This window comes from Zootoca vivipara, chromosome 1 (assembly GCF_963506605.1).
Source record: "Zootoca vivipara chromosome 1, rZooViv1.1, whole genome shotgun sequence".
NCBI lineage: Eukaryota > Metazoa > Chordata > Lepidosauria > Squamata > Lacertidae > Zootoca > Zootoca vivipara.
Genome location: NC_083276.1, coordinates 133,104,260 through 133,128,059, shown reverse-complemented (window position 1 = coordinate 133,128,059; position 23,800 = coordinate 133,104,260). Strand labels below are relative to the sequence as shown.

Below are 23,800 nucleotides of genomic sequence, written 5' to 3'. Positions count from 1 at the left end.
TCTGCTGCCTTGTAGCATACATTTTCTTTTCTTCCTAGGGCTCTGTGAGTGCCACCAGCTGAGAATGTTTTCAAGGGTATGTGGAGGTGGGATTTGGGGCAGGAGAGAGATGTTGAAATGAAAGGCATCTCTCAATCTGCTTTACCAGCCCTTAGTAAACAGCCTTTAGAGAGTTTGCAACAAAGGGAGAGGAGAGTGAGGAAGCACAACCTGTATCTCTCACCCAGATCTGTCACACAGAGATTACAAATGTTTCTACTGCACTGAAATGAGCACTTGATCGGGTCAACTCCTAAGGATATTCCGTCCTTTCCTTTTCTGTCCTTAACTTACCCAAATCCGGATGATGGAAAATGGGCTTCCATATGAGGATAAGAAAGAGAGAATAACAGTAAGAACAACAATGTATAAAATATATCAACTAGGCAGGGTTAAAAAAATGCAGACCCTGCTGTCAGGTTCACAATCTAGTTAAAGAGAGGAATTAAAGTGCTTATAACTTCACTTTTCCTGAAACCTGCAGGGGAAAATGTTTGAGGTTAAAATTGGAGGAGGAAGTCTGGGTGCATGAAGCTAAAATGTGTCAGCAAGTGAGAATGTGGGAAATGTTTACTGCTTACATGGCAAGGGCATTAAGGAGGCGCCTTAACTTACAATTTCGATGATTTTTGACCTAGAGTGAATGTGCAATCATTTTAGTAACCGTTTTCTGATCTTACCTATTTTTTTAAAAAAGGAAATTGGTCAAATTACATGCTCATTCACCACAGCCCTATAATGTGCAGTGCATTTTAAAGTGATGAAAAAGGGACTTCACATATATGATCTCAATAATGTTTAAAGCAGTAACAGTCAATTTAATATTAGCTACAATTTGTTGATAACCTTGGGCAAAAAAACCCAAAAAGCACAAATACAGGATGGGTGACGCCTGCACATGTGAAAAGGATCTAGGAGTCTTGGTAGACCACAAACTTGACATGAGTCAACAGTGTGATGCAGCAGCTAAAAAGGCCAATGCAATTCTGGGCTGCATCAATAGGAGTATAGCATCTAGATCAAGGGAAGTAATAGTACCACTGTATTCTGCTCTGGTCAGACCTCACCTGCAGTACTGTGTCCAGTTCTGGGCACCACAGTTCAAGAAGGATACTGACAAGCTGGAACGTGTCCAGAGGAGGGCAACCAAAATGGTCATAGGCCTGGAAACAATGCCTTATGAGGAACGGCTTAGGGAGCTGGGTATGTTTAACCTGGAGAAGAGAAGATTAAGGGGTGATATGATAGCCATGTTCAAATATATAAAAGGATGCCATATAGAGGAGGGAGAAAGGTTGTTTTCTGCTGCTCCAGAGAAGCAGACACGGAGCAATGGATTCAAACTACAAGAAAGAAGATTCCACCTAAACATTAGGAAGAACTTCCTGACAGTAAGAACTGTTCAACAGTGGGATTTGCTGCCAAGGAGTGTGGTGAAGTCTCCTTCTTTGGAGGTCTTTAAGCAGAGGCTTGACAGCCATCTGTCAGGAATGCTTTGATGGTGTTTCCTGCTTGGCAGGGGGTTAGACTGGATGGCCCTTGTGGTCTCTTTCAACTCTATGATTGTCCATATACTGACTGTGGAGTCAAACTAATAGGTATTACAATATATATGTTGATGGGGAAAAATACATTCATCAACATTTACAATAAGTGCTTATATATTTGAGAGAAGCTGTACAAGTGTAGAATTAGGCTACAAGTAGTTGACATGCTTTGCATGAACAAGGTTGCAGGCTCAATCCTTGTGATGTCCAGCTGAAAAGCATCTAAGCAGTGCTTAGAAAGACATTGACGATAGACAATACTGGGCTCTATCAATCAATGCATTTTACAAGTATTTATTTATTTAGGGGGGAAATGTTCTTTACCTTTAGTAACTAGAGAGAAATTTCAGCAGTTGCCTTTGTGAAAAGATGTGAAAGAACAACATTTACAGGCAAACAAGGGTATTTTCTTATATTTATTAGAAAGAGACATATCCAATATAGCAGTCTCTCTCTTTGCATTACTTTACAACATTTTTAAAATTCAGAATACTGTACAGCTGACACACTAAGAAGGGATGGAGAAAGCGAGAGGGAAACATAATACAAATTGACATTTAATCGAACAAGATCATATGAAACAACAAGCAAAGTGAAATGTCTCCCAATATTAACCAGACGAGACAAAGGAAAGCATGTAACTCAACTACCAACACAAAAACTTCAGATATGAATTGAGTGCTCTAAATAACTACTTCACCCTAATACGTATCAGCCACACCCTTATTGTCACACCTGAAGAAACCCAGATTTGGAGCAGCGACAGGAAGAGGGTGTTTTAACTCTTTCCCCACCGATCATTTCCCTGCTAAATACTTCTAGCTGCTTAGATACTTTGCTCACGTATCTTTTTCCCCCTCAGAGAGAAAAGCAGATGGGGAGAGATATTATCATTGGGAAAATGGCCTATGGGAAAATAGTTAAGTACTGCCCTCCCCACATCATATTCTGAGCCCCCTGCAGCAGCATTACAGTAAAAACAAAACCCATTAGGAGACATTCTTTATGTCACATCTCGCTCAGCCTGTACAATCCTGCTCCTATGCAGGACTCTCTTGTATTAATCAGACACTCGTGTATATATAGTGCTGTCTACATCTCTTTCTTTATCCATGCAGCATAATCATAATATCTCTCCCCCATCGGCTTTTCTCTCTGTATTTAGCAGGGAAATGATCGGTGGGGAAAGAGTTAAAACACCCTTGTCCTGTCACTGCTCCAAATCTGGGCACACACCCCATAGTTACATTAAAGTGAACATAGAAAGCATTGGGGCAGGGGCGTATCCAGGATCAAAATTAGGGGGGGCAAGGGGCGGGGGCAAGGGGCGGGAGGGGAGGGGCCACAGTGGGAATGTGGGCCTGGCTACGTTGCCTGCGCCGCCCAGCTCTTCTGAGGAGGCGGCCCCAGGCTCCCGCTCCCGGCGCGAAGCTCCAGAGGTGTGCGGGGAACGCGAGCTTGTGGCTGCCTCCTCCGCCTCCCAGGTCTTCTGAGGAGGCGGCCCCAGGCTCCCGCTCCCGGCGCGAAGCTCCAGAGGCAGGCGGGGAACGCAAGCCTGTGGCTGCCTCCTCCGCTTACGCTCCCCGCGCGCCTCTGGAGCTTCGTGCCGGGAGCGGGAACCTGGGGCTGCCGCGCCTGCGCCCCTCAGCCTTCTGCTTCTAGGAGGGGCAATTGCCCCTCCTGCCCCCCGCCTACGCCCATGCATTGGGAGACACGCCACATCTTTCCCACTGTATCTGGTTTGGCCTAAATAAAACAAGATGCTTTGAGCATCATGGAGAATCCTTGAAAAGTGTGAGTGCATGATTTCCCTCTTTAAAAATAACTAAATATATTATTATAATCCTGAACTCATAACAAACATGTCACACTCCACTTATGCCACATGCAAATATGGCATAGCCAGATCTGTTGTCCCTGTGATTTAATATATTTTGATTCAATGCATGGGACTTTTATCCAAGAAGGTGGCAGGGAAGGAAATGCAAGAGGAACAGTGAGCTTATGAGGCAGGAGTTTTTCTTACAGTATCAGTGAAGTTCTGATTTTAGCATTGTGACTTTCAGCCAGGTAGTGGCATTTGACTCTGGGAATGACAAGCTGCTCTTCTGCAGTCAGGTGTTTTGAATAAATGAAATTTCAGGTTTTACTTTCACTTTTATAGCATTTGTATGTAAGTGTTGCTGAGGAGCTGATGGTTGGGGTAATTGTTCTCTTAAACTTTCCCCTACTCTTCCTTCATGTATTCTAGTTTCTTCAGGTGTGACAATAACTTTTGTTTGGGTGTGGCTGATACATATTTTCTATTATGAGAAACACATTGTGTCACTTTCACTAATATAAATGTGTTGAGTTTCACCCTAAGTTATTTAGATTGTGTACAGTATTCTGTCTTTTGGTTATGTGTATTTTGAATTGCGAGGCATGAGTAGGAAAAAGGGTATGTTATAGAGAAGGAATTAATGTTGAAACTGCCCGAGAGAGATACCAGTGAAGAATTCTTTACATGCAATAACAAAACATACATTTACCTGCATTTAACACTCCTGTGGTATTTTATTTCTTTGTGACTGTATTTTCCATTGAAGGGGAAAATAACTGGAGAAAATAAAGCACAGAACTGAATTTGTGCTGAGAAGACCAGAAGAAATACTTTTGTAATGTTGTCTGGTAACTTGAGCCAAGAGAAGCCTCACAGGCACAAACTACAGTCTTTGTGCAACAATGCTTGAGTTGGCCGCCTTATTCCATTGGTTTTCTCTTTTCGTGTATTCAGCTCTGTGAGCATTTAAAAGAAATAAAAGAGCCATGGGAATTTTGCAGCATGAGTCCACATTTGTGGCTTTGAAGATGTTCAGGCAGATACTAGGTTTAATGCGGCTTCCATAACACTGCTTACGTGACACTAGCAATCGGCTGATGCCTTCCCTCCATCACCGCCATGTTCATCAGAACCTGGGGCTGCAGACCCTCTGCTCTTTTAGGGGAGGTACAAAAACCAAGTACTTTCTATTGACTTCATTTGGGGTACTCTTGGCATTACCACAATTTGTACCACTAAATTGTATTTTGTCAAGCCTTATTTTAGTAAACTGTCAGGAAGAAAGCTTAGGAAATTGTCCCTTGCCCAACAAAGAGCAGAGGGTCTGCAGCCCCAGGAGATTACAACATTACAAAAGTATTTCTTCTGGTCTTCTCAGCACAAATTCAGTTCTGTGCTTTATTTTCTCCAGTTATTTTCCCCTTCAATGGAAAATACAGTCACAAAGAAATAAAATACCACAGGAGTGTTAAATGCAGGTAAATGTATGTTTTGTTATTGCATGTAAAGAATTCTTCACTGGTATCTCTCTCGGGCAGTTTCAACATTAATTCCTTCTCTATAACATACCCTTTTTCCTATTCATGCCTCGCAATTCAAAATCACAGAACCCACAAAGGAGACAAAAGCTAAAAACAATTCAGTGCTACCAATACACTGAAACTGCTATTGTTATCTAAAATCCTTCCCAGAAGTCAGCCATTCCACGGGATCCATTCTGGAGGACAAGAAGCTATGATTGGACCCTGATTCTTGCATACTTTGCTTCAGGCTCCCAAGCACACTCCACAACATTTTCAGGAAGCACACAGTGAAAGATGTTTGTGCTTCTGGAAGACAATGGTCTGCCTTTCCAAACCATATTTCCCAACACCTTTTCTGTAAACATGTGCCAGCATCTTAGACAGATATGCTTTTCATCAAGGAAAAAATCTATTTCTTTGTCTGGAGTGTTTTCACGATCTATTACTACAATCTGTGATCCCTTAGATCCTAACTATCTGCACATTATGTCACATCAATTATAGTTTATAAATTAACAGAAGTATATTTGCCTTACAAAAAAATCAATGCATACTTACGAACATTTAAAAATTTGAATAGAATATTTTACATACACATAACCAAAAGACACAATACACAATCTAAATAATTTAGGGTGAAACTTAACACATTTATATTGGTGAAAGTGACACAATGTATTTCTCATGATGGAAAAAATTAGCCTTTTATGTAGTTATTCTCATAAATGAGCTTGAAATTTTTTTTCCTTAGCAGTATTCATTAATCCCTTTTGCATTTCATAGCTATTCTTATTTATTTTTTCCATTTTGTTTTTACACCAAGGAGGCTGCAGTCAAATAATACTCAGCAACTGATTTCCTCTCTTTGGACTGAAAAATTAAACAGATACTAAATTATGACAGTGAATTTAGAAAGGAAGGCTCCAAGGGCTTGAAAGAACATGTCTGAGATAATATGATGCTTCTAAGAATATTGCAATCACATCCAAGCAATCACCGAAGCGTGCCATGTAACTACCTCCTCAGCTAATATGCTTTTTTCTCCGTGATGACTAATCATGTTCTATTAAACAGCAGTAATGCTGGAAGAACTCAACTATACAAGTGTAATGAAGCCAGTATTCTCCCTGGACAGATTAGCTACAACTGATTTGACACATACCATCATAGGAGCTTCAGACCTGACAAACTCTGTGCTTGCTTCTGATTTATGCCGTCAAGCTCTTTAGAAAAGGGAATGAAATCCAAATGTTCAGTTTGGTAGAGGTGAATTGTACTGATGTGCTGAACTGTCAGTTAAGGAAAGTTGCAATTTCTTCTCGTCTTCCCCCTGTTGTTTCCCTCCAGTAACTCTCGTGCAATACTTGCCTTGAGAGCCTTGCCTCGAGACACCCAGTCAAATGGTCCCATGTCATGTGCTATCATTAGTGAATCCATGACCTCTCTTTGTCTTCTCCTCCCATCTACAGTTTCATCCTTTGAGTTCTTTTTATTAAAACAAATGGTTTCTGCAGTCCTCTTTTCTCCTTCTTGTCTTTTTACAGTAGCCAGGCAATTCCCGCCCTCTCTGGAGAAAGTGAGAACTGAGGAGAAAAGAAGGGCTCTTTTACAGACTCATGGGCTTCAGCTGTGGAAGTAATGCCTAACATGTATGAATATTAGTAAGGTCAGAAAACAAGAGCCAGTATTTTCAGATGATGGTGGGCATCCTTGCACTGCTGTTGTTCCTATTAGTGTTCTTCCATGATAAATTGGGAGTAGCCATAAGGACAAAGCACTCATCGGGGCAGCCGTACTGCAGGAGAAGGTCAATGCACTCTTGGCTGGTGGCTTGCCTGGCATAGGCCAAAGCACCGTTTCCATGGGCATCGCGGGCCATAACGTCAAGACCATACTGTGGAAAGAACAGGCAGCATTTAGGAACAGGAGCAGGCAGAGAAGCTGGAAAGAAATCATTCTCATTACCTAGTTTTAAATCTGAGCAGCTTTCTGTTGTGCCCCCAGCTACCACCGCTGAGGTCAGCAGCACTCCTGCCTCACTCAGGGAGAAGGGGGCTTCATTCATGCCTGATGACCCTAGATGCGCTCGCCAACTTTCAAGGGAGAACAGTTTTAAATTAATCAAGCGCTTTTAAACTATATACACATTTTAAGGGATATACACTGATTCTGAGCTGCCAGCATTCATAAGACCTTTGCACCAGGTTGGAATATGTACATGTTAGGGGAATGTTAGGGAATGTACATATTGTAAATTATGCATAATAACTGCAAAATGTACAAAATTAATATACATACAATCCCCAAGGCCTGTAGATGGATTCAGAAACGTGCAGAGTTTCCTATTATTCTTCTTTTTAAAAAAATTACTTGATTTTTGCAATAATACAATACAACAATGATATAAACAAAAAATAAATAAATAAAAATAAAATAAACCAACTTCGGCATTTTAACATTACCTTCTATATACATATATCCGAATATTGTTTTTCATTTTCATTTTTACCCTCTTAATTCCCTGTGACTTCCCTCCACCCATGTTTGGCATCATTAAATTTAATACAGTATCTTTAAATTGTGTTTGAGCAATATATTAATGCTATTAACCATAAGATCTTATACTTTGTTCATTTTGATTTTGTGGGTTTCAGTTTAAACATATCAACAAATTACTTTTGGAACATTGTTTTGCCATGTATTCCTCTACGCATTCCTATTCTTTCTTAAATTTTGATTAGATTGTAATCTGATTGCTGCCATCATTTTAGCTAATTCAATAAATTCACAAAATTTAATTTGCCATTCTGCCACTGTTGGGATTTTTTCTCCCTTTCAATTTTTTGTGACCAAAATCCTTGTGGCGGCTGTCACATAAAGAACATTTTTAACATTGTCCCTGGGGATGTCTTTTGTCACTATTCCTAAAAGGAAAGCTTCTGGTCTTTTTTCGAATGTTATTTTGAACATTTTTTTCAATTCTTCATAAATATTTCCCCAGAACTTTTTAATTTTGTCACATCCCCACCAAACATGATACAATGTTCCTTCTGATAACTTGCATCTCCAACATACATTTATTTCTAGTTTATTTTTTTTTGCTAATTTAGCAGAGGTCGTGTACTACCTGTACAACATATTCATTACATTTTCTTTAATGGTATAACAGGCAGTAAATTGATATCGTATTTCCAAAGTTTTTCCCATTGGTCCATCTGTATTGCGTACACAAAATCTTGTCCCCATCCTATATAATAAAGTCCCTGTGTCTCTGCGTCCAGTCCCTGTGTCCCTGTGTCCGCGCTACTGCGCATGTGCCCCACGGACACAGGGATTGGACGCAGAGACTGGACGCACACACACACACACACGCTCTCCCCACCCCCACCCCTCTGCCTACTGTTTCCCCCGTGATCCTCAGAAGAATTGCGGCCTTCTCCTGGGCGCCCGCTGCCCAGCTGGGCTCAGTGGAGCGCCTCGACGAAGCGGCGGCTGTGGGAGGCACACGGGAGCAGCCATGGGAGGCACGTGTCGCTGCCGCCGAAACAGGCCGAATGTTCTAGCGCCCGTTTATTAAACGGGCTGAATGACACTAGTTTAATCATAATTTCCTTTATCTCTTCATCTTTGAGTTCCCATTCCAATAATAATTTGTACGTTTTTGATAATTTTTAAAATAATTTTGTAATAATTCTAATTGAAATTTTGATTCTTCTTTTTGGAATCCATTTTTTTGGTCTGGTTTAAATATATCATTTAATTGATAATATTGTAACCAACTCGTACAATGTTGAGAAATTTCTTCATAAGATTTCAATTCTAACTGTCCTTGTTCTTCTTTTATTAATTGTTTAGATGTTGCCCAATTTGTATCCATATTTTTCTTTTTTATCAAAATTGCCTCTAATGATGCAGCCCACCATGGAATCTTTGGCTCGAATAAATTTTGATACTTCCTCCAAATATTAAATAAATAACTTCTGATTATATAATTTGAAAATCATAGATGTACATTTGTCTTATTATAAACTAAATAGGCATGCCATCCATACCTGTTGTTGAATCCCTCTCAGTCCAAGATGTCCCTATTTTCCAATAATATTCATTCTTTTATCCAGCAGAGGCAAGATGCCTCATAATATATTTTCAAGTCTGGGAGGCCAAAGCCTCCCCGTTCTCTTTTATCTGTTAATAATTTGTATTTTATGTGAGGCATCTTACCCTGCCAGACAAACTTAGACAAATATTTCTTTCATAAATTAAAACAATCCATTTTTTCAATTATGGGGATCATTTGAAAAAGGAACACTAAGTTGGGGAGAATATTCATTTTTATTGCCGCAATTCCACCCCACAAGGATAACTTTAATCTGGACCAAATTTCTAAATCTCTCTTTATATCTTTCCAAATGTTATTATAATTATCTTCAAATAAATTTATATTTTTCATTGTAATTTGGATTCCAAAATGTTTTATTTTCTTTACTGTGAGGGACAGGGGATATCGCGAAGTCCCTCCCCTCCTGAGTTCAAGCCCGTCCCCGAGCAAAGGGGAAAGCAGGGAGAGTTCCGATTCCAGTGGGGAAGCAGGAAGTCGTGTCCGAGGCTCAGGCAAGGTAGAGGAGCCAGGGTCCCAGGTGGGACAGGAAGGGGCAAGCAAGGGGGGAAGACCCATCCCTCCAACTCCAGAATTACGCAGGAAGAGGAGGGGCAAGAGGATGGGTCTGCCAAAGCTTTTGTGTTGGAGAAAGACGCGCCAAAAGCCATTAGGAGGTTCTGAAACCGACTGACAACATCGCTCCGTGTAAATAGCAATGACTTGAGCACTGTAAATACGCAGCACCAATAAAAGAATAAAATGCAGAGCTGCGTAGCGTCGTTACTCTGAAGTAGTCCACTCCGGCCACTGTGACAGCAACCTCCTAATGATTTTTGGGCTACTTCGGAGTTGCCGGGATGAGCGTGTCCGAGGCGGAGAAGTGGCGGCAGATCGCTGAGCAAGCCCAGCTAGAACTGCAACAGCTGTCGCTGCAGGCGCAGGGAGAATTGAAGGCAGCTAAAGAGGAGACTAAGAAGGTCCAGGACGACCGGCTACAACTTGCGGAACAGGTGAGAGAGCTCCAGGAAAAAGAGCAGCATTTAAGGGCGGTGGCGGTAGACCTCCAAAACAAGCTGGATGCAGAGAAAAACAAGGCGGGAGGGGCTCCCCAAGTCCAAGTGCTGCCAGGAAGGAGAGCAGGGACCCTTGTAAGCAAGTTCAATGGAGACCCGAAGGAGTTTCAGGGCTTTGAGACTGAGATCGTGTATGCTCTTGAGCTGCACCAGAATGAGTTCCCCGATGATGAGCACAGAGTAGCGTTTATTGTGGAACATCTCACCGGAGCAGCCAGGGAGTGGCTAAGACCATTAATCGCAACCAAGAATCCTTGCATGAAAAATGTCCAACAATTTCTAGAAGGTTTGAGGACGATGTATTCGTCCGATAGTCATTTGGACCAGACTAAGGAGGAACTGCATAATTTACGCCAAGGAAATATGACAGTTCGCGCATATTGGGCGAAATTCACCATGCTGGTGCACAGACTGGGGTGGGTTTTGGATTCGCCTCCCATGCAAGCTGCGTTTTACTTGGGTTTGAGCGAGGAGGTGAAGGATGAACTCTCGAGAGGTCCAAAGCCCAGTACTATGGATCAGCTGAGCAAAGCAGCTCTGGCGGTGGGGGTGAGGCAGGAATCCCGGTGGAACGACAAGCAAGCGACGCGCGCAAAGCGGGCTTGGTTCCCACGGTCGCAGGAGAAGCCACTCCCTCAACAACCCTTTCAGGCCACGCCTGGAGCCAGCCAGGACCAGGAGCCCATGCAGATTGATAGCGCGCGCGCGCGGGCTTTTCAAACCCCAGCGGCGCCAAGACGCAAGGAGGGAAGGGGCGGGAATTGCTTTCTCTGCAACTCACCCCAGCATCTCGTCAGAGACTGCCCACATCGCAGGGAGTGGCAAGGAAAGGCGGGAACGGTGGTGCCCTCCCCCACTGACGCAGCACCACAGCAGGGAAACGGGAAAGCCTGGCTGCAGGAGACAAGGGGCAGCAGCCAGGCACAGTCAGCAGACAACAGCCCCAGCCCGCCCACCCGCACAGAGAGGTGCAGAGCCAGCCCACCCCTCCCAGAGCAGGAGTGGTTCTAGAAGTGACGCTAACGCTCCCAAATGGCTATCCCCTGACGGTCCTCGCCTTAATTGACAGTGGGGCGTCCGCCAACTTCTTCTCGAGAAGCTTTGCAGAAGAGCACCAAATCCAGCTTTTGCAGTTGGATTTTCCTCTGCACGTAGCAACCATTGACGGCAGGGAGCTGCTGGGAGGGGCCATCACACATCAAACCCCCCCCATGAGAATGACGGTGGGAAGGCACTCAGAGACACTGGCGTTCAACGTCACCACCATCTCAGACCCCCCCATCGTCTTGGGCATGAGCTGGCTGGCGCGCCACGACCCCTCCATCAGTTGGCACCAGAGGTGCATCACGTTTGGGTCAGACTTTTGTCTGGAACATTGCATGCAGCACCAACCAGGGGAGGGGCCTCCGATAGCCACGGTGGCCACCATGCATATCAAAGGGGGTGAGGCAATACCCAAGCAGTACTGGGACCTGCAGGAGGTCTTCAGCGAAGCGGAGTCCGACCACCTACCCCCGCACAGGCCTTTTGACTGCCAGATCAACCTGGTGCCAGGGGCGACGATACCCCCAGCCAAGCTGTACGCCATGTCAGACCAGGAGCTGGAGGATCTGCGCGCTTTCATCGACAAGAACCTCAAGCGGGGGTTCATAAGGGAAAGCAAGGCAGCAGGGGGCAGCCCGGTCTTCTGGGTGGACAAGAAAGACACGCAACAGCGCCGTCTTGTGGTGGACTTTAGACGGCTGAATTCGGTGACAGAGCCCGTGGCTTTCCCCATGCCCAGAGTGGATGATCTCCTGACAGCGGCACGCAGGGGCAAGATTTTCACCAAGCTGGACCTAAGGGGGGCGTACAACTTGATCAGGATCCGGGAAGGAGATGAATGGAAAACCACGATGTTCACGCCTCTGGGCTCTTTTGAATATCTGGTGATGCCCTTCGGTTTGCAAGGGGGCTCAGCATGCTTCCAGGCCTTCATGCACCACGTCCTGGGGTCCCTCCTCTTCAGGAAATGCTTGGTCTTCCTAGATGACATCCTTATCTACTCGAATGACCCAGTGCAGCATGTGAAAGATGTCAGAGAGGTGTTGCAACGCCTGAAGGAGCACCACCTGTATGTGAAGCTGGAGAAGTGCAAGTGTCACACCAAAGAGGTGGACTTCCTGGGCTACAAGCTGTCAGACAAGGGGCTGGCGATGGACAAGGACAAGGTGCAGGCCATCCTGGACTGGCACAGCCCCAGGACGCGCAAAGATGCCCAACGCCTACTAGGCTTCGCTAACTTCTACAGGAAGTTCATCAAGAACTTCTCTCGCGTTACGGCTCCCATCACGGACTGCCTGAGAGGCAAGCAGAAGTTCAAGTGGACACCAGAGGCGCAAGCAGCGTTCGAAAGCCTCAAGAGAGTGTTCGCCTCAGACCAAAACCTGTTCCATGTGGTGCAGGACGCGCCCCTACGCATTGAGACAGATGCTTCTGAAAAAGCTGTGGGCGCAATTTTGTTGCAACTGGACGCCAACAGGGAGTGGAGACCCTGTGCCTTCTTCTCCAGGAAGCTGACACAGCCTGAACGCAACTACACAGTGTTTGATAGGGAACTTCTTGCGATCTACGCTGCGTTCCAGCACTGGCGACACTTCCTGGTGGGCGCGAAGCACCCCATCCAGGTGTGCACAGACCACAAGAACCTGGAGTTCTGGAGAACTGCCAGGGTGCTCAACCAGCGGCAGATACGGTGGGCAGAGTTCTTCTCGAACTTCAACTTCTCCATCCACTACATCCCGGGGGAGCAGAATGTCAGGGCGGATGCCCTCTCCCGCAAGCCAGAGTACATGGAGGAGGAGGCGCCACCAGCCCCAAGGCACATTTTCCCCCCGTCGGCATGGTCCTGCGGAGCAGCTGTGGTGAGCGAGGCAGAACTCACAGCACTGACGGCAGCGGATGAATTTGCCAACCGCATCTTCAGAGAACTGAGAGGGGGGAGGGAGCAGGCAAAAGACTTTGCACAACGCAGAGGGCTGCTTTTCTACAAGGGTGCGCTGTACCTACCCACCACCCAGCTTCGACGTACGGTCCTCAAGCAGATGCACGACAACCCTACAGCGGGGCATTTTGGAAGGGACAAAACCGCTCACCTAGTCATGAGACACTTCTGGTGGCCAGGGGTGCGGGAAGATGTTCGAGACTATGTAAGGGGCTGTACCACCTGCCAGCGGGCGAAGGTGGTCAGAGCAGCGCCACCGGGGTTGCTGGAGCCCTTAGCCACACCACACAGGCCGTGGGAAGTGGTGTCCATGGACTTCATCACAGATCTGCCTTCGTCCAGGGGTAAGACTGCAGTGTTGGTGGTGGTGGACCTTATGTCCAAAATGTGTCACTTTATACCGTGTGCCAGGGCAGTCTCGGCAGAAGAGACAGCCAAACTGTTTGTTCATCACATTTTCAGACTGCATGGATTACCTTTAAGGGTTATTTCGGATCGTGGCCGCCAATTTGTTTCCAGGTTCTGGCGGCGGCTCATGAACCTCCTGCAGGTGGAGGTCAGCTTGTCGACGGCTAGACACCCGCAGACCAACGGACAAGCGGAGAGGGTCAACGCCATTCTGCAGCAGTACCTGAGATGCTACGTCAGCCAGCGGCAAACGGACTGGGTGGATCGCTTGCCACTAGCAGAATTTGCCTACAACAATGCAGTGCACGTCTCCACAGGGGTGTCGCCCTTTAAGGCCAATTACGGGCGCGACCTCAGATCTTTCCCAGAGAGGGAGAGGGAGGAGGAGGAGGAGGAGGGCCCACAGGCTGAGGATTGGGCAGAGGAACTGGAGACGGTGCACCAGCAGCTCAGAGAACACTTGGAGAGGGCCAAGGAAGCGTACAAAAAGGGGGCAGATCGCCACAGGCGACAAGGGGAGGTCATCAGGGTGGGGGACAAGGTGTGGTTGTCCTCGGAGGGCCTTCCCACCAGAGGGAGGTGCAAAAAGCTGGCACCCAAAAGGCTGGGCCCCTTCACGGTCACGCAACAGGTAAACCCGGTGGCATACAGGCTGGCACTGCCAGAGGACATGAGGGTGCATCCAGTGTTTCATAGATCGCTGCTGTCGCCGTACAGGGAAAGCAGCAGGCTCCGAGACAGCGAACAAACCCCCGAGGGAGGGGGGGAGAGGGAAGGCAGGGAGCAACTCAATGAGGCCACGGCCATCCTGGATTCAAGGTGGGGGGTGGGGGGACTGGAGTACCTCATGGCATGGGAGGATGCTCCACCGTCCCAGAATGAATGGGTCCCAGCCACTCAGATACAGGAGGAATTCTTGGTGGAAGAATTTCACGCCCTCTTTCCCCACAGACCCAAGCCCTGGCACATGGAAAGGGAGGGGGAGGAGGAGGAGGCACGGGAGAGCAGCTCACCATGGCGCTGGGAAGCGGAGTTTGAGGAACCAGAGGATGAGGTATGGGTGTCACCGAGATCCACCCAGTCAGAGGAAGGAGCAGATTAGCAGAACGTTTTTACCCCCACCAGCTCTGACGCCACGGACTTTTTGGGATTCCCGTCCGCCCAGGCGGAAGGGGGGGGCTCGCAGGACTGGGGGGAGGTATTCACACCAACGGGCTCGGAGAGCACTGAGTTCTTAGGCTTCCAGTCGTCACCGACACATGGGGGGGGCCTGGGGAGGGGTGAAGGAGAGCTTGGGAGGGGGGTGGATGTGAGGGACAGGGGATATCGCGAAGTCCCTCCCCTCCTGAGTTCAAGCCCGTCCCCGAGCAAAGGGGAAAGCAGGGAGAGTTCCGATTCCAGTGGGGAAGCAGGAAGTCGTGTCCGAGGCTCAGGCAAGGTAGAGGAGCCAGGGTCCCAGGTGGGACAGGAAGGGGCAAGCAAGGGGGGAAGACCCATCCCTCCAACTCCAGAATTACGCAGGAAGAGGAGGGGCAAGAGGATGGGTCTGCCAAAGCTTTTGTGTTGGAGAAAGACGCGCCAAAAGCCATTAGGAGGTTCTGAAACCGACTGACAACATCGCTCCGTGTAAATAGCAATGACTTGAGCACTGTAAATACGCAGCACCAATAAAAGAATAAAATGCAGAGCTGCGTAGCGTCGTTACTCTGAAGTAGTCCACTCCGGCCACTGTGACATTTACTATTTGCAATTCTATTTTAACTTGCAGTTCCTTTTTCTCCTGTTTCCCGATATTCTTTAACATTACAGTGGAACCTAGGCTTATGAACACCTCGGTTTACGAATTTTCAGTTTACGAACGCCGCGGACCCATCTGGAATGGATTAATAATAATTCACTTTCCATTACTTTCAATGGGAAAGTTCGCTTCAGTTTATGAACGCTTCAGTTTATGAACAGACTTCCGGAACCAATTACACCCATGCTTCGGGTTAAGTACGCTTCAGGTTGAGTACTCCGCAGACCCGTCTGGAACGGATTAATCCACTTTCCATTACTTTCAATGGGAAAGTTCGCTTCAGTTTATGAACGCTTCAGTTTATGAACAGACTTCCAGAACCAATTGTGTTCATAAACCGAGGTACCACTGTAATTTTGTTTTTGTTGTGTTAAGTTTAAAACCTGAAACTCTGCCATAGTCTGACATTTTTTCTAATATTTTGTTGATACTTCCTTTGGAATTCTTCACCAATAATACTAGATTGTCTGCAAACGCCCTTAGTTTAAAAGATTTATTACCTAAAGATATATCTTTTATCTCCTGCTCATCCCTTATTTCTTGATTAAGGATTTTCAAAGTTAAGATAAATAGTAAGGGAGAGAGTGGGCAACCCTGCCTGGTTCCCTTTTCTATCTTGAAAAGTTCTGACATTTCATTATTGATTATCAAATTTGCTTTTTGCATATCATAAATTGCCATTACTCCTTTGCTGAACTGTTCCTCCATTTCCATTACTTCAATAATTTTCATAATAATAATAATAATAATAATAATAATAATTTATACCCCGCCCATCTGGCTGGGTTTCCCCAGCCACTCTCGGTGGCTTCCAGAAGGATATTAAAATACAATAATCTATTAAACATTAAAAGCTTCCCTAAACAGGGCTGCCTTCAGATGTCTTCTAATAGTCTGGTAGTTGTTCTCTTTGACATCTGGTGAGAGGGCGTTCCACAGGGCGGGTGCCACTACTGAGAATTTCCATGATATGTTGTTGAAAGTTTTTTCCGCATCAATGAACATAAAAGCAGCCTTTTTGTTTGGATGAATGTCTAGATATTCGATTGCACCAATAACCAGTCTCATGTTATTACACATCTTACTTCCCAGCAAGAATCTAGCTTGATCTTGTTTAATAATATTATTAAGAACTTCTTGTTGTTGTTTAGTCGTTTAGCTGTGTCTGACTCTTCGTGACCCCATGGACCAGAACATGCCAGGCACTTCTGTCTTCCGCTGCCTTCCGCAGTTTGGTCAAACTCATGTTCGTAGCTTCGAGAACACTGTCCAACCATCTCGTCCTCTGTCGTCCCCTTCTCCTAGTGCCCTCCATCTTTCCCAACATCAGGGTCTTTTCCAGGGAGTCTTCTCTTCTCATGAGGAGAAGGAACTGGCAAACCACTCCAGTATTTTGCCAAGAAAACTCCATGGACAAAGACAACAGACATATTAAGAACTGTTTTTTTAATAGTATTGTTGATTGATTTTATAAAAATATAAGAACTGTTTTTAGTCTATTAGCTAGGATTTCAGTGTAGATTTTATAATTTTATAATCAGTATTCATTATTCAACAATGAGATAAATTTTGTAATGTAGAGCTGTGAGTCCATCTGGGCCTGGGCTTGATGCAGTTCCATCATAGTTATAGGGACATTCAATAATTTATTTTTTTCTCTTATAATTTTGGGAAAGTTCCTTCTTTGGAGGTACTCTACTACCTTTTTTTCTTTTTCACTACTTGTTTCATAGAGGTTTTTTTTTAATAATATCTGACAAAACATTTGCTTATCTCCTCTGGATTATCTATAATTTTTTTTCTTCCTCTATCACTTTATCTATTATTATTTTTCCTTATGTCTCTTTTTTAATTGCCACACAAGCATTTTTCATGATTTATTAGCAAATTCAAAATTTCAAAATTCCTCTCTTTCATCCATTTAATATAGTTTTCTATTTCATAATTTAGTAAAGTTGATAATTGATTTTGCAAAAGTTTAATTTCTTGGCTTGCACTCACATTCTTTGGATGTTTGGCTCATATTTTTTCATTCTCTTCTATTTCATTTCTAATTTGATCCATTTCTCCCTCTCTGCTTCTTCTTTGTATCATATTTTGTTGGATATAAAGTTCTCTTATATAGACCTTGCTTGAGTCCCATATCATCCTTTGCCATGTTTACTTGGAGAAATTCCTTAAGAAGCTGTTGTGCTTTGTTCAATTTTTTTTCATCATTTAGAATTTTTTCATTCATTCTCCATCTTCTTTTTATTTTTCTGTTATTTTTTAATTCTAACGTAATTGAATTGTGGTCTGTTACTGATTTGGGTTATATTTCTATTTTTTTAATCTTCAAAATTAAATTAATTGATGTCCATATTCCATCTATTCTTCCTGCTGATTGTCTAGCCTCTGAATAACATGTGTATTGTTTTTCCTTTGGATGTTTGTGTCTCCACACATCTTTTAAATTTAGGTTGTCCACCATTTGAAAAAATATGTGTGGGAGTCTTCCCCCTTTTGATTTCCCCTTTCTTTCTGTTCGATCTAATTCCACTGAGGTAACACCATTAAAATCTCCTAGTAGGATAATTTTTTCATTTATATATTCTAATCATTTTTCTTCCACTGATTTAAAGTAATGTGTTTTATTCCCATTTGGGGCATAAATTCCTACCACAAATATTTTTTCTTTTCCATTCTTCAGTTGTATTCCCAATAATCTACCTTCTTCATCCTTCAATATTTGTTCTGAGTCTATTTTAGGGTTTGTATACATTACAAATCCCATTTTCTTTTTAATGTCTGAGGAGATGAATTCTGTTCCAAGTTTTTTATTGTTCAATACTCTTCTATGTTTTCTTGCCACATAAGTCTCCTGCAAGCAGATTACATGCAGAGTTTCCTCTTCATGAGTGGATTATGTGCACATTCTCCTTGTGGCCTGGTGAATGTGCAGAATGGCCATATGTTTGTTTTGCCCATTAACTGTTCAACCTATATATGTATATATACCACCACAACGCTCCAAACACTTGTATCAAATCAAACACATAAGCTGTACTACAGGGCCTGGCTAAACCAAAGTGACAATTCAAACACACCCATTAATGCAGGGCTACTCTCTCAAATTAATGTGGCACATAAAGGTAAAGGGACCCCTGACCGTTACGTCCAGCCGTGGACGACTCTGGGGTTGCGACGCTCATCTTGCTTTACTGGCCGAGGGAGCCGCCGTTTGTCCGCAGAAAGCTTCCAGGTCATGTGGCCAGCATGACTAAGCCACTTCTGGAGAACCAGAGCAGCACATGGAAACACCTATTTAACTACTTGCACTTTGACGTGCTTTTGAACTGCTAGGTTGGCAGGAGCTGGGACCGAGCAATGGGAGCTCACCCCATTGCGGGGATTCAAACTACCGACCTTCTGATCGGCAAGCCCTAGGCTCTGTGGTTTAACCCACAGCACCACCCGCGTCCCTTCCTTGTAGCAAATACTCACCCAAATTAACAGTTGCACCAACACTACATTTCCTTTCCGGCATGCTAGATGTAAGGCTGAACGCCCATCTCCATCTCCACAGGTTTCATTGACTTCTTCTCGTGTCCCATGAGCAAGAAGCAGGATGACCGTTCGCAAATCTTCCTCCGCAGTTGCTCTTAGCAGGTGCTGGCCTAAGGAAAACTCTAAGGGCTGCAGTGGAGCAAGGAAGAGCTTCTGCTCATATTTTGCTCGGATCCAGTGCTCTTTTTCTTCCCTAGGGAAGCAAACAAACAAACAAATCATACAAAATGAATTCATCCATCTCCTACAGATACATCCTTGTGTTAAGTTTGTTCTAACACATGCCTAGTTTTGCAGATAATCTGGACAATGTAATAGTTGGGTTGAAATGAGGGCATTTTTAATGTTAGCGTTGGTTTTGTTTTTTGTTTTTAAATCCAGACACTTGAAATTCTGGTTTTTATTTTCTCTTGGATAAAAATAGCAAGAGAACAGTTGTATTCTATGGAAATATGCTATTTATTCCACTTTCTATGACATCTGGGTCACAAGTAAAAAAGACAGCATGGTAAGAATGTAGATTTATGGTTCAAATACATCACAATGCTAATATATGCCATGTAATTCACCAGTGATGTATGGAAGTGAGAGCTGGACCATAAAGAAGGCTGATCGCCAAAGAATTGATGCTTTTGAATTATGGAGAAGACTCTTGAGAGTCCCATGGACTCAGGGCAGTCTTGAGCAGGTCGGGCGCCCTGGCGCTGAGATCACTCCGGCGCCCCCGCCCTCGCAGCGCGCAGCACCGGGACCTTACCTAGAGCCGGCCCTGCATGGACTGCAAGAAGGTAAAACCTATCCACTCTGAAGGAAATCAGCCCTGAGTGCTCACTGGAAGGACAAATCCTGAAGCTGAGGCTCCAATACTTTGGCCACCTCATGAGAAGAGAAGACTCCCTGGAAAAGACCCTAATGTTGGGAAAGATGGAGGGCACTAGGAGAGGGGGATGACAGAGGACGAGATGGTTGGACAGTGTTCTCAAAGCTACCAACATGAGTCTGATCAAACTGCGGGAGGCAGTGGAAGACAGGAGTGCCTGGCGTACTCTGGTCCATGGGGTCATGAAGAGTTGGACACGACTAAATGACTAAACAACAACAAATTCACCAGAGGTCAGGAGAAAATGCCATTTCTACATATAAAAAAGAAAAGCAAATAGAGATGCATCCTCTGAATTACACAGATGCTCCCACAACCATTCTCCTAGATCAGCCCTCCAAATGTTGGACTCCAGCTCCCATCATGCCCAACTAGCATGGTCATTGGTTGGCGATAATAGGAGTAGTACAAAACATATGGGCAACTCCAGGTTGGAGGAGGCTGTCCTAGATTATACAAACACAATGTGGCAAGTTTAATGCATTTGACTGGGGAAAGAAAGTGGATTTCTTTTGCTGGGAATACACTTGTTGGGAAGCAGCACTTTTGCAGTTGCCAATGATGGCACATTGGCGGAACCGACAAGAGGCTCTTTATGTATGATAGTATGCAACTGTGTACATGCTCACACACCAGTGTACATCCTTGGAGATAAAACACTGATTGAATGGGTGAAAGAAACGGGCACTGTTGGTCTCTCAGACTCCTACAACTTATCACAAATACGGATTCCAATATTCAGGGGAGAGTGCCATTGTTTCTGTAGCTGAAATGACACCAGGAGTGTACAAGAGTAAGATGCTATCTAACTTGGGGCGGGGCGGAGGGAACCTGGAGGCTTGCAAAACTACAAAAAAATCTTTACAAAGATATCCTGACGGGGAACCAGGAAATGGGATCAATGAAGAATGAGCATGCTCAGTGACCACAGAATTCTGGAAAATTTGCAGAGGGATAATAGAATGGAGTATCTGGTTCCTGCCCAAGGTTACAGGAGACTTGCAGAAACCTTTTGAAGACATCCTTGTTCATTGTGGTAATCTCTTTAAACAGAAAGCCACTTCAGGCCAAAGTAAGGAAGTGTGGTCATGCCTTGGCTTTAGTTCTTCAAGTACAAAAATAAACAGTCCTTTGAGGTTTTGCAGCAATGCTTACCCTTCTTCTAGTAATGTAGTGTCAGGTTAGCTTTAATCTGTTTTCAAATGCTTATGTAAACAGGCCATTTACAAAGTAAATCTGGATTAGTTTTGTATCACTTCATGGTGAGGAAGGCTGACCTTTAACATAACCTCCCTGAATACTTTTACGCAAACCTTCCCACATAATGTACTTCACAAAGGTAAGAGGTTTCATATATAAAGGACATCTTCCCACCCTCCCATATCTGAAGCAGGATGCTACCAAATAGCTGTGAAAAACTTTTATTTCTTTTTGTGAACATGCTTTTTATTGGGTTGTTTTTTTCAAACTTTAAAAATAAAAAAATGGACTGGGTACCATTTCAGTACATTTTAGAATACTTGCCGTTCAATCTTATGCATGTCTAACTCAGAAGTAAGCGAAGGTTCCCAATGAATCCGGGGACACTTTTGAACTTCAATTGATTTTGTATGGGGACTGATTTGTAAATCCTGGGACTGTCCCCGGAATGTAAAAACAGACCTAAGGTATTTGTTAAAAGAGTAACAGAACAAAATAGGGCACTGTAAACAATAGTGCAAAGAACCCCAAAAAGCATTAAAAATCTAAAAAGTCTAGGAAAGTTTTCACCTAATCCAAAAATACTATAATTGATGCACCAGGTGAGCCTCTCTGGGTAGGGAATCTCACTATTGGAGTACTATATGTATGGGAGAAGATCCTTCAAGGAACTGGTCTTCAAGCTGTTTATTATTGTACAGGATTAATACCAGCAGACTGGAAATTCCTTAATCAGCCTGGTAATGGACTGAGAGCCAAAGCGCTGGCATAGATAGCGTGGTCGTTATTAGCCAGTCCCTGATTACAATCCTGCTTTTGGAAGCAGATCTATTATGGTCAGTAATGCATTATAATATATATAATACACTATAATATATAATGCATTGCAGTAATCCAATTAGGAGGTTACCAGAACATGGATAATTGTGGCAGGGTAACCTCTGTGTTGGTGTATTATTACTAATAATAAGTGTTCTGAGTTACTAAGGCCACTTAGGCTCAAGAGAGTGTGAAAGATCCAATAGCCCCCTCAAAGTATACAGCAGATTCTTTAAGGGGAAGCACCACCACCTCCAGACAGGTTGAACCACTGACTACTCAGCGATCAGAGAACCCACCCAGTAATAGCACTTCAGTCTTGCCTGGCTCCAGCCTCATCCAGTCCATGACAGCACCTATGCACTGGTTCTGAACACCCACTGCCTCAACTGAAAGGAAGCAACCTCAGTCCACATCTTCATGTAGATCAGGGACGTCCAACTTCTAAGAGACTGTGATCTACTCACACAATTAAAATCTGGCAGTGATCTATCATGCCACAGACTCTCCCAGCTCACTAAGCTGTTAACTTTTCAGTTTTCAACACCTCCTCTTCCCAGTCTGCGTCTTATGCGCTGACCTGCATCTGACCCAGCTCTGACCGCTGGCACCTCCAAATGGGTTCTAGATTACATTCCCATCAAATCAGGATGCTAGGAAAGGAAAAAGCCACAACCATATCCCTGCAAAGGAGGGGCACAAAGAAGAGCAGTAGTGTAGGGGTTGCAACTTTTTATGCCAAGGGCTGCATTCTCTTGGGGATAATCTGTCAAGGGCTGCATGCCAGCAGTGGGCAGAAATAGAGCTGAAAATTGGTCAACCTAGAGAAAAATGGTAGTCAATATAGAAAGAATTATTTGGAGTTGGGGTGGGAACTCACAAGGCAAACATTAAGATGACTAAATCAAGACTTGGGACAGCTCACTGGGCTACATAGTGGTTTGGAATGGTGGGTGTGTTGTTTACTGTATTTCACTTAATTCACTTTCTTTCACTGGATGACTTAAGATGGTGCCAGATTCAATGTACCTGGCTAAGACTAGAAATCACTTCAAAGAGCACAAACACTAAATGGTTGGTCTGGTATCACAGACTGTTGCTGGGATCCACAGCTTATTTTGGTTCAGATTTCTTTTTCCCCAAGGAAGGCCAGTCCAAGAGCAGAGTTGTCAGCACTAGATCACTTAACCTCATTCCAATCCCCTTGAGGACCCCTGTTCGCATACCCTGTTAGCTAATGAGCTAAAAAATGAATTATTAGAGCAGTATGCAATAAGCTGAAAGGAGGCGGCACAGTACTTCATTTTAGCCAGTGCTGACATACCTTTAAATAAATCAGTTGTATAAAAGAGTGAGGGAAATGAGAGGAAGAGCAACTAATCAGCAAAGAGATAGTGAACGTCTCCCTAGAAGTGAAAGATACATGCAACTGAACATCTGCTCTAAATGTTTTTCTTTCTTTTATGCAAAACTTCTCTTTCACTAACGCATCATGTTAAAATCACGGTAGCCAACACTCCCCCACCTAGCTACTTGTCAACCTAGTTAGTTGTCTTATTTGATTGCAATTGAAATTTTATAATCTATTTCCCTGGGATCACAAAACGGGTTAAGACTAACACACTAAAATGTTAAGTAATGCTCTGATACAACCCTGGGAAATCCAAGAATATATCAGTTGGTAGGACTAAGACTTTCTTTCAGTAACTTGATTCAAAATACTGGAATAACACTGTTCCAAGTTATCGGTGATTCAAATAAGGAACCATTAACACTACCGTAACAAGTAGAAATATAGTTAATAAGACCAGACAATACTTAGTAAAAATCAAATCTCTTTTCCTTTCAACCTGTTACTGTTAGAAATTTAAAGCCTTGTTTATAACAAAGCCTTGATATAACTGGATGCAAATAATCATGCTGCCTGCTCCTCTATGCCAGAGAAGTGATGATGCATTAAAGCCTGACGAAACAGCACCATCAATTTCCTGGCTTTAATATGCATCTCTACCATCAAGGAACTCTAAGCATCTTTTAATGCAAATAATGGAAACAGAGCCCTG

The 23,800-nt window shown here is 44.1% G+C and overlaps 1 protein-coding gene across 4 annotated transcripts in view; it reads right to left on the bottom strand.

Moving 5' to 3' along the window:
- Positions 1-1,989: 1,989 nt before the first annotated feature.
- Positions 1,990-23,800, bottom strand: part of AGAP1 (ArfGAP with GTPase domain, ankyrin repeat and PH domain 1) — a 378,138-nt gene continuing 356,327 nt past the window's right edge. For all 4 annotated transcript variants that reach the window (XM_060282347.1, XM_060282348.1, XM_035139158.2 and 1 more), the window contains 2 exons: positions 18,776-19,031; positions 1,990-6,825 (listed from right to left, as the gene is read on the bottom strand). In XM_060282347.1, coding sequence (XP_060138330.1) covers positions 6,622-6,825; positions 18,776-19,031 — 460 coding nt within the window. In that variant the 3' untranslated portion in view covers positions 1,990-6,621. The remainder of the gene's footprint in view (positions 6,826-18,775; positions 19,032-23,800) is intronic.